The following is a 12,320-nucleotide window of genomic DNA, read 5'->3' on the forward strand; positions in this document are numbered from 1 at the left end:
GTGATCTCATAGAATGCATAGAATTATATGAGGTTTTTACATATTTGCAATGAATTACAAAGATTCATTGAAAGATTCTATGCACTTCTGGGAAGATAGTGAATTCAGCTATTTTGTGGTGAAATATTCTGTAGTTATTAGGTATATTTCAATTATACTATTATTTATGTCAAAATGTCTATTTTTACCCTTGTATGTCCTATCTATTGGTGACAAGGATGTTTTGAAATTCCCTAGTGTTATTGGGGTCTATCTGATGTTTAATGTCAAGAAGCATTATTTATTTATTTAGGTATATATGACAACAGAATGTATTTTTTTTTCATTCTTTTTTTAAAATTTTTTTATTGATTGTTCAAAACATTACAGAGCTCATGATATATCATCTTTCATACATTAGACTCAATTGGGTTTTGAACTCCTATTTTTACCCCAAATACAGATTGCAGAATCACATCTGTTACATACTCAGATTTTTACATAATGGCATATTAGTGACTGTTGTATTCTGCTACCTTTCCTATCCCCTACTATCCCCCCTCCCCTCCCCTCCCCTCCCATCTTCCCTCTCTACCTCCTCTGCTGTTGTTCAATTCTCTCCCCTTTTTATTCCCCTCCCCCTTGCCCCTCATAACCTCTTATAATTTTGTGTATCATTGAAGGTCTCCTACCATTTCCATATGCTTTCCCTTCTCTCTCCCTTTCTCTCCCCCCATTCGTCTTTGTTTACTGTTAGTCTTTTCCTCATGCTCTTCCTTCCTGTTCTGTTCTTAGTTGCTCTCTTTATATCAAAGAAGACATTTGGCATTTGTTTTTTAGGGCTTGGCTAGCTTCACTTAGCATAATCTGCTCTAATGCCATCCATTTCCCTGCAAATTCTATGATTTTGTCATTTCTTAGTGCTGCATAATACTCCATTGTGTATAGATGCCACATTTTTTTTATCCATTCATCTATTGAAGGGCATCTAGGTTGGTTCCACAGTCTAGCTATTGTGAATTGTGCTGCTATAATCATTGATGTGGTCGTATCCCTATAGTGCGCTCTTTTGAAGTCCTCAGGGAATAGTCCCGAGAAGGGCGATAGCTGGGTCAAATGGTGGATCCATTCCCAGCTTTCCCAGGAATCTCCATACTGCTTTCCAAATTGGCCTCACCATTTTGCAATCCCACCAGCAGTGTACAAGTGTACCCTTTTCCCCACACCCCCGCCAACACTTATTGTTGTTTGACTTCATAATGGCTGCCAATCTTACTGGAGTGAGATGGTATCTTAGGGTGGTTTTGATTTGCATTTCTCTGATTGCTACAGATGGTGAGCATTTTTTCATGTACTTGTTGATTAATTGTATGTCCTCCTCTGAGAAGTGTCTGTTCAGGTCTTTGGCCCATTTGTTGATTGGGTTATTTGTTATCTTATTGTTTAATTTTTTGAGTTCTTTGTACATTCTGGATATTAGGGCTCTATCTGAGGTGTGGGGGGTAAAAATTTGTTCCCAGGATGTAGGCTCTCTATTTACCTCTTTTATTGTTTCTCTTGCTGAGAAAAAACTTTTTAGTTTGAGTAAGTCCCATTTGTTTATTCTTGTTATTAACTCTTGTGCTATGGGCGTCCTATTAAGGAATTTGGAGCCCGACCCCACTATATGTAGATCGGAGCCAACTTTTTCTTCTATCAGACGCAGTGTCTCTGATTTGATATCTAGCTCCTTGATCCATTTTGAGTTAACTTTTGTGGATGGCGAGAGAAAGGGATTCAATTTCATTTTGTTGCATATGTATTTTAATTCATTGTACACAATCGCAGTATGACTTTTCATTTCTCTGGTTGTACGTGATGTAGCATCGCAACATAAGTGCAGTCATACATGTACCTAGGGTGACGATGACCATCTCATTATCCCATGCCCCCTCACCTTCCCTCCCTCCCATTTGCCCAAAATTCCTCCATTTTTCCCATACACCTCCCCACCTCCCATTAAGGATCAGCATTCACCTATTAGAACATTCAGCCTTTGGTTTTTTAGGATTGGCTTACTTTGCTTAGCATGGTATTCTCCAACTCCATCCATTTACCTGCAAATGCCATAATTTTATTCTCTTTTAATGAGGAGTAATATTCTATTGTGTATGTATACCACAATTTCTTTATACATTCGTCGTCTATCTAGGTTGGTGCCATAGTTAAGCTATTGTGAATTGAGTTGCTATAAATATTGATGTGGCTGCTTTACTATACTCTGCTGATTTAAAGAAGCATTGTTTTATGTAATTAGGTTCACTATCATTTGGGGTATACATACTTTGTTGTTATATTTTCTTGTTGAATTGAAATTTTACTAGTATGAAAAGCATTCCTTGTCTTTTATGAATTTTGCTCCAAATCTGCTTTGTCAGATGAGAATAGCTACTCCTGCTTCTTTTAGGAATTTAAGAATGGAAAAATTTTCCAGTAGTTTACATTCAGTCTATGAGTGTCTGTCATGGTTTGGATATGAAGTGTCTCCCACAAGCTCATGTGTGATACAGTGCAAGAAGGTTCAGAAGACAAGATTGAGTTTAAGAGTCTTAACACAATCCATGATTTAATCCCCTGATTGGGATTAACTGTGTGGTAACTGAAAACTGGTAGGGTGGAGGACATGAGAATTGGGGAGTGGCTTTGGGTATATATTGGCAATCAACAAGTGGACTCTTTCTGCTTCCTGATCATAACTTGAGCTGATTCTCTTCAACACATTCTCCCACCATGATATTCAGCCTTGCCCCAAGCCCCAAGGAATGGATCTGGCCTTCTATGGTCTAAAATTTCCAAAACTGTAAGCCCTTCAATAAACTCTTCCTCCTCTACAGTTGTGCTGGTCAGGTCATTTAGTCAGAGCAGCAGAAAAGCAGACTAATACAGTAGCTTTGCATATGAGATGAGTTTCTCACAAACAACATCAGTTGGATCTTGTTTTTGAATCCATTCTACCAATAAGTGTCTTTTAATTAGGGAGTTGAGAATATTTACATCTGGAGTTATGGTTAGAGATATGCTACTTTCTGCCTTTTTCTTTGCTATATTTTATTTTGTCTTGACTTCCAGTAGTTGATTGCTCTTCTATGTGACAACCCACAGAGTTCAAACCTGTGTATGAACGGGTCACCATGCTCTTTGGTTACTTTCAGTTTGCCTCCTAAAAGTGTAATTTGTTTTGAAAAATATCTTTCAGGCCTCTTCTGCTTTTTCATTATGTTTTGGAATTCAGTTAGGCTACATATAAACAGCTTGACCCTTGATCTTGTTTTAATGCTTCATTAGGTCATCTGTCTAGGCTGAATTTTCCACTGTAAGTTGTCTCTACTAGACTTTAAACTAAAGGAGAGCAGAGTTCTCATGTGTTTTATCTGTAGAACTTAGTATAATGGCTTCCATGTCATAGGTACTCTTTACACATTTGTTCAGTGTGTGAGGGAGTACATGGAAAAATGTAGAATCCTTCACAGATGAAAATACTCAAATATTTTATTTCTATCTTGTTTTCTCCATGATGCAGATTCTCATAGCCTACCAAAAATCCAAAATGCAGTTGATTCATGTCAAAGAATAATAGAACCTGAAAAAAGTCACTGTTCACAGTGTTTATTACATACACAAGAAATAGCAAAACTGGAAAATAAACTTTGTGGAATGAAAGAGGAGTTATCAGAAAAGGAAAATGCAAACTCTAAGTTAGAGCAGAGAGAAATAAAATGGAAACAAGAACTCTGCCACTTGAGGTATGATACCCTAGATTGAAAGAAGGTTTGAACACTTTTCTTCACACTGAAGATACATAGGGAATTTTTTAATTGCTGACTTACCTGCTGGTATTTTGCAAGGGAGAAAACTACTTATACTTGTAGAATCTGAAATCCTTACAAAAAGGAAACATATGCAAACTATGATTCTTTCTAATAACTAAATTCACGTTATTTTCAATCATAATTTCAATGGCTATATAGAAGGATCACACTATTGATTTAACAAGTGGAATTTGGGATTATTTTTCATTCTTTTTTTGGTATTACAATCAATACTTCACAGAACCTCATTTACAAAAATTATTCCACATTTTTATTGATGCATTCTACTTGTTTAAATGGTGGGATTTTATTACATATTCATGTGTACACACTATATAATAATATAATTTGGTCTGTATTATTCCCTTTTTTTCTTTCCCTCCCCTTCTCCCTCTACTCCAATGAGTTCCTTTGATCTCCCTGAGACCGCCCCACACCTTTCTTTTCCTTTGCCTTTCTAGTTTCCACATGAGAGAAAACATGAAACTTAACCTTACAATTGTGACTTATTTTGATTAAAAAATTGTTCAGTTTCCATCCATTTCCTGCAAATGACATAATTTCATGGAAATTAATTTATATTTCTGTTTAGTTTGAATAATTTTTTCAATATAGAATTATTTGTTTAAAGAAGAATAACTTCATGAAAAGACATTTCATCAATATTTCTAAATTGTTCTCAAGACAGTTTATATTGATTTATAATTCCACCAAAGAGGATAAAATGGCCATTTTTAAAAAAATTTGTTCTAAGTTATACATGACAAAAGAATGCATTTTGACACATTATACACAAATGGAGCACAACTTCTTCCTATGGCTGAACACGGTGTAGAGTCATGCCAGTAATGTAATCATATATGTATATGGAGTAAGAAAGTCCATCTGATTCCACCATTATTCCCAACCCCACAAACCCTCTCCTTTTTTCACTTCCTTCTATACAATCTAAAGTCCCTTCATTCTTCCCCACACATCCATCCCCCATTATGGAATAACATCCACTTAACAGAGAAAACATTTGGCCTTTTGTCTTGGGGGTTTGTCCTATGAAATAGCCATTTTTGTGCACCCCAAAATGTGTTTTTAAATATTTACGCAGGGTTTTTTTTTTCCTTTTTTCTGGTGCTTGGGATCAAACCCAAGGGTTAGTGCAACTAAGTAAGTATGCTCCTATGGAATTACACCCTGGGTTATGGTTTGAATCCTAACATCCATTAAACCAAATGTGAAATGGAAAATAATTATTATTTTTTTAAATTTCTCCCTCATATGTAAACAAAATTTGGTCAAATTTCTATGTTGAAAGGACATATATTCATTATCATTGGACTAAATATTAGGTTGTGCCTTGTTCCAAAGGGGATTTTGAATTGTTTATAAAATACATAATGATAAACAAGCTAAATTGAAAGTGTTATCTAAAAGAAACATTAAAAGTTGTAACAACAGGAACTGGACTCTTTAAATTGGTCTTGCTAATATGCAGACATATGCTATGTGAACAACTTCTGAAAGTTGCATGTTACAATGGCAATCAATTGCAGTGCTTGCTGTTTTATTTCAAGAATATAAAGGCTAAGTACTAGTGACTTAGTCTTTAAAACTCTTTTACTTAATGAAGAATTAGAACAGTGCAAAAATGATCTTTGTTTTGTTTGTTTGTTTGTTTGTTTTGGCAATGCTGGGGATGAAACACAGGGCCCCCAGCAGGCAAGCACTCTGCCATTGATCCACATCCCAGATTCCCCACCCCAAATCATTTCAAACACTCAATTTATGGATCCAGTCCCTTTCCATAGTATCTACTGGAGTTACTAGTAGCAGCCATTTCCCAACTGACAGATCTTTCATTATTAACTTATATGTTTTTTAAAAGTTTGAAGGAGAAATTTAAAAAGGTGAGCTAGAAAGGAAAAGAATCTTAGAACATAGAATTTTTATTAGCCTAATGAGTCAACCTATGAAGAACCAGAACACAAAATGCACATTTGTTTTCTGATAAAATGAATTTTAAGATAACCATATTGAACTGCAGGCATGATTTAAAAAGAAAAGAGAAGAAGTTAAGAGATTTTGATCTGCTTTTTGAAAAAATGAATAACCAGTTAAGAGAAAAAGATGAGGAACATAATGAAAAAATTGAATTGAACAAAGAATTTCAACTGCCTTCTGGGACATTAAAAATAGAATTAAAGACTGTAAGAAGTAACTCAAATCAGGTAAATTAGTCTTCAGTATAGCTTCATATCTCTTACTCTATTCATAATATCCCTTTAACGTAATATGTGTGGTCATGTTTCACTTAATTATGGGGACATGATCTGAGAAATGTGTTGTTGGCATTCATTATGCAATCATTGTAGGCATGTGCTTATACAAAATGCCTATATCTTCCACAAACTTCTGGGACCACTATTGAAATATGTAGTCTGTTGTGACTCTCTATTATTTGGGTTTAAACCAAAATTTCATCTCTCCCTAAGATGAAATCATAACATTTATAGCTAAATTCATTTATTGCTTATCTTGGCATCATATAGATAGATGCTCAGCATATGTTTTGAAAAGGTGAGTTGAGTTCAATCAGTAGCATAAATGTTAACTTAGGGAATTTTATGTTCAGACACAGGATAAAGACTTTGAAAATATCATGGGACAAGTTAACTGAGTTTTTAAAAAATTGTTATTTATAATTCTGTTTTATGTTTTAAAGACAATTTTTTCTATGTGACAAATTTACCTGTCATTTTTACAGTTAAAATTTGAGTAATTTATTTGAGATAAAGGTCTGTATAGTTTAATAGATTCCTTGTTTTTAGTAGTTTTTTTTTAAATTTGCAGATACTGCTCTTGATTAAGATTTTAGACTTTCTCCCCACTGCTAATATGAGACCAATACCTTACTGAAATGAATCTTTAGGTGTTAGCCAAACTTAAGGACTCCCAGAGGCAATATATTCTTAAGAATATAGTGTCAGAATTCATAAGATAGAATTCTGTCAAATCATCTTTGCAAATAAAAGGAGAGAGGCATGGCAAAAAATAAAAAGAAATTTTTTTTTCTTGAACTATTTTGTGTTGTTTTCAAGTGCTTGTCTCTTTGTGTGAATGTGTTGCATGCATCTGTGAACATACATAGAACAGTATCTAGATCCATCGTGGAAAAGCATAGATAATTTTAAAGCCATATATGTATATTTTTAATGTACCTATTCTGGGGTTGAGGGTGGCATTTTGGTCACATTGGCCTAATTAATGCTCTTAATTCAACTCCATTTGTCAGCAGCAGTCCAATAGTGACTTTCACATTGGCCACATCCAATAATAATTTCCATAATAATTTTCATAGGAATTGATGACTTTCATAATCTCAAAACCCTTGTTACTAACATAACGTTCTAGTTTGGGGCAGTGATTTCACCCTCTTGGTATATTAATATGGAGGTTAGCTTATTATTCCCACCATTCAGTAAGCAGGCAAAGCATAGCCAGCAGAGACCCTAGTTAAGATAGCATTTCCTCATGTAGGAGAAGAGAAACAGTTTTCTCCAAGTAATCTCCTATTTCAGTACAAAAAAAAACTTTTGGAGACTATGATATTTCATAATATTTTACTTAGTAATTGATAAGGATGTCATCCCTGATAAATGAGATCAGTTCATTTCCTTTATTTATATTATATTTATATTTATATTTTATATATTATATTTATATTTATATTATAAAACACAAACCTTCTTTTGTGTTTTTATTTTCACAGCAGAGAAATGACTAGTTTGATGGAAGAGCACTAGAAGCAGCTTGCTTACATTTATATTATTCCTTGTTTCAGATTGTGATAAAAAGTTAATTGGTGTATGTAAAATGCTTAATTAAGTACAGTGCCTGGATTTATCATTTACCAATAGCTACAATTATAAGAATTGATTGCAAAAATGTTGAAAAAATAGAATACATATAGAATATTTTCAGAAATAGGGAACTTAAAGAACTTTGGGAAATTTCATCTGTCCAAATGTGTGTAGAGCTAAGGTCCTTATTATGGATTGACTGGCTGTATACATGAGGTATCAGTATCAGAGTGCAAACTTTATTTATTAATTTATTTATTTTAGTTGTTGAAGGACCTTTATTTTATTCATTTATTTATGTGTGGTGCCTAGGATTGAGCCCAGTGCCTCACCCATGCAAGGCAAGCACTCTACTATTGATCCACAAACCCAGCCCACAAACTTCATGCTTTAACATGGTCAAAGTTCCTAATCACTTACCTGATGTCTTCAATCTGTTGTAATTTAGAAAAAGGCTTCTTCAGTTTTGAAATTCTATAAAATTATCATTTTTTACACTCATAGATTGATTTTCTTCAATACACCTCGCTTCTCTAACCTCTGAAATTCACATCTAATTTTTCTCCAGTTGGATATCCATGTATTGCAACCCTTTCATTGCATAAATGTACATGTTCAAACTTTAGTTTCAGAGGTAATAGTGACATCTAATTTCATTGAGTGCTAGCTAAAGGTCTCCTTGATTTTCCTTAGGTTTCTACCAGGAATGAAACAGAGAAAGTGCCCTTGCATGAATTCCACATGTTGAAGGATAAATGTGATATGCTGAGTCTGGAAATGAACCAAATGAAATGTCAGCATGAGGAAGACAAAAAGAAATATCTGGAAGTTTCAAGAGCAGAGTGTCATGACCTTCATAGGAGAATCAAATTAATGGAGGAAACATTTAGGAAAACAACATTGCAATATAATAAACAGATTAATTCTCTGAAAACTGAGATTACAAAGCTAAATATTAAGCTGAAAAATAAAGAACAAAACACCGAAAGACAGGAAACAGAAGCCAAATCATACCCTGCCAGTCAGGCTGTTGCTCCACACCCTTGTGATGAAAGTCAGACATCACAAAGAGAACAAGAACTTCTTTCCCAGAGAGCAAGAGATGGGTGCCCTGATTTAGAGGACAAGAGTAATTTCAAAATATCAAAACGAAATGTTAGGAGGCTGATTCAGTCCCCAAAGTTTTCCAAGCCTAGAATAAAATACAGAGACCAAGAAAAAGGCCTCTGTATTCAAACAAGGCGTGATCTTAGAAAAGTGACTATGGTATTGAACCAGGTACAAAGAGACCTAAAACAAAACCATTGCCAAACGAATGAAATAAAGCACATGTATCAAAATGAACAGAGTCAAAACTACAAAGAACTGGAACCCACAGATGAGAGATTATCTCAAATAGAAAGTGAAATTATATTTCTAAAACAGCAGTTCCATAACTTTTGCAACAAAGCTGATGATAAAGAAGGCTTGCTCGTTTCTACCCAAGAGCAACGGGATACCATAAAACTAATTCAGGATGAGGATGAAAACTCCAGTCACAAGCTACAAAACAGAAGTATGGAGTTAATGAATAGAAATTGTCACTTAAAAGAAAAATCTGAGAGAAAAGTAAGTATTAAGAAAAATATATGGATTGTGTTTGAAGGAGAATTCAGTGAAATTTGATGATGGCAAACCTGATTTCCAACACAATGAAATGATACGTTTGAAGTAATAAATCTGCCAATGATGGTTACACATTGTATACGTGTTTTAAAGTAACACACCCTATCTGATGAATAGTAAAATGTGGGCCAAATAAAAGCAAAAAGTTTCCCCTTATGTGAAACTTATTTTAACATTTAAAAATGGAAGAAACATTTAAAGCTTTAGAACTGCAGATGCTTTATTTTGAGTAAAGACATTGTGTATTTACCAGGAATTATTTCTTTACATAGGAATGAAGTTTCAAGAGGATAAGTCATAGATTTTTAGTAGAGATATGCTGATATTAATAATACAGAATTAACATTGCTGAAACAATATCTGTTTTTGCTGTTGGGGGTGGAATCCATGGTCTTGTGCAATCTATGCCCATGTTCTAACACCAGGCCTACACTCCAGCCCTCAATACTAACTGGAAAGTCTTCATGTTGCCATACTTTTTAAGACCATGATGAAACAGATAAATGGGAATGCTCATATCTGGATTAAATTAAGTGGGTTACTTTAATAATCCATTCCAAGTTTCCAAGCTGAAGTGAAATGTAGATGATATAGTTTTTAATAGACTTCCTTCACTAGCATTTTATACATTTCTAACTGATAATTTGATTTTATTCACATAAGTTTGACTTAATTCTGAAAATAACTGGCTCAATTTTTTTATTCTCATCTCCTTCCAACACTATAAAAGAATCTACTATCATTAATATAATTTGGGACAAATGCAATGCATTGCAGCAAAACTGATGTGGATTTAATTTTCCTGCTGACTCTGGAATTTATTGCCTATCTTCACAGATAACTTGCTAATACTTTTCATTTCAAGGTTCAATTGCTATCATGTAACAGATAGGAACTAATCTAGTACAAAGATAATTGCAGCTCCCTGATTCATTAATTTGGCATTGAATTCCCATTTTCAACAAAGTAATTTAAATTCCCATTTAAACAAGTAGATTTTTGTACAGTGAGAATGGGGTGAGGAGGGGAGAGAGTTGAAGGAGTTGAAGAGAGTGAAGAAGGTAAAGGTCAGGTTGAGTGGGACCTCACTTTTTTAGGAGGTGGGAATCTATTGGATTCACACAGAGGATGGAATATGGTTAGAGCTCAGTTTTTTAGTTGAGCCTCTGTTTAAAAAAGGATGATTTTCTGTACAGTTTTCACTACTCCTAGCAGACCTGCATAACCATTTCTGTTTGAGAATTCGGCAGGTTGTGATGCATTTCATCAAATGTGAAGTGGATAAGGGCTGAATCTATTGTCTAAGGGATATGACAGTAACTAGGCAGGAAGAAAGCACCTTCCGTGTCCTTGTTAGAATTCAGAAATAAACAGAATTTACACATGAGGAAAAGAAGATGAATTAATGATAATATTTCAGTTTTAAACATTATTAACAAAAAGTGAAGTTATTTACAAAATCTTTAACAGACATATCTCCTCAGGTAGTTGTGAGACAACTTCCACAAGAACTGGCTGGTAACCTGACAGAGCAACCTATGTCAGAGGCTTCACAAGAACATTCATCCAGTAACCACCTTAAAGTAGAATATGAGGCACAGGTTTTGAAGAAGAAACTAGATCAAATCAATTGTAAAGTATGTATTAATTGTATTTGTCAACCATTGATCTGCACCTCTTTCAATTATGTTAAATGTTTAAGGATAAAAACATCAGTGGACAGTGTTATTTGTATTTTTATTATAATTAATTTTATTACACTTTCTTTATAGTGCATTTTTTATAAATTCTGAGTTTTATTTTTACATTTTTTGTAATATCATGCATGTTTTCTCACTTGCAATCCAGTGACTTGGAAGACTAAGGCAGGAAGATCACAAGTTTAAGGCCAGTCTCAGCAACTTAGCAAGTCCCTGTCTCAAAAAGAAGTGGGGATATAGCTTAGTGGTTAAGCACTCCTGGGTTCAATCAGTGGTTTAAAAAAAAAACTACTTAACTACCCTCAGGAATGCTGAGAATTGTACATCAATCCTCACGTGTTGATTTTTTTTTTCCGTTAACTAGGATTTTTTTAGTGCTACCTCCATTGCCATGGTGTAGCAAGGCAGAGTAAATCAGAGAATACCATTTCATGGAATGTTCCAGGGAATGGAGTTATTTCATACCTTCATTTCTATGATTGGATACAGAATCTATGTGTAATTATTAAATGAATTTCTAGAAAACTTGCACAGAAAGGCTATTGTGCTTTTCTCAAATTTCAGGTTAATTTTAAAATAATGGGAAAACAGTGTTTTTTTTTTTTTAATTTAAACAGATTATAAAGGCATACAAAGGTTTCCATCATGTCTGGTACCTCTATCCAAAGCAGAGAGTGTAGATCTTTGAAAAGGCAAACTTACTGGGATTGGTTGGACAAATTTGTGCTCAAATATTCTCAAGATGCTTCTTTTATTATGAAACACTGTTGTTTTATTCATGCAGGTCGATAATCTCAATATAAAACTAGAAGCCACAGCTTCAAAATATTCACATTTGGATGACCAATTTGAACTTGCTTTGGAAAGCCGACAATATACATGTGAAAAAATACAGAACAATCAAAAGAAGTTGGAAGAAGATGTAGCAAACCTCAAAATTTATGTGCAGGAAAATAAAATAAAAATTGGTCAAGGAGAGCTTCATAGATGGGAGATTGAACAAAGAACAAGAGAGATTTTAGAGGAAAACCAAAAACAAGCATCTCCATTTTCAGAGGTTATTTTATTTATCTGTAATGTGTTTTAATTAGTTTCACTAAAAATTTTATTTTGGAAATTTCCATTTTATGTGGGTCATCTACATTCCTTGAGAAAACTTCTTTTATAGATTTTTCAGAGTAAGATGGCATTTTTAAATATCTCATTTTCCCATCATTGTAAAAACTGACTTCATCTTTCAGAAAAAAATGACTTTATCAGAGAACCATTGAATA

At 34.0% G+C, this 12,320-nt stretch overlaps 1 protein-coding gene across 1 annotated transcript in view; it reads left to right on the forward strand.

Annotated features, from left to right (window-relative positions):
• The window catches only part of LOC308657401 (ankyrin repeat domain-containing protein 62-like), a 47,340-nt gene extending 38,100 nt beyond the window's left edge, over positions 1-9,240 (forward strand). The window contains exon 9 of the mRNA XM_081309090.1: positions 8,375-9,240. Coding sequence (XP_081165216.1) covers positions 8,375-8,391 — 17 coding nt within the window. The 3' untranslated portion in view covers positions 8,392-9,240. The remainder of the gene's footprint in view (positions 1-8,374) is intronic.
• The last annotated feature ends 3,080 nt before the right edge of the window (positions 9,241-12,320 follow it).

The sequence above is a fragment of the Spermophilus citellus genome (genome assembly GCF_964194105.1).
Source record: "Spermophilus citellus genome assembly, chromosome: 1".
Classification (NCBI taxonomy): Eukaryota; Metazoa; Chordata; class Mammalia; order Rodentia; family Sciuridae; genus Spermophilus; species Spermophilus citellus.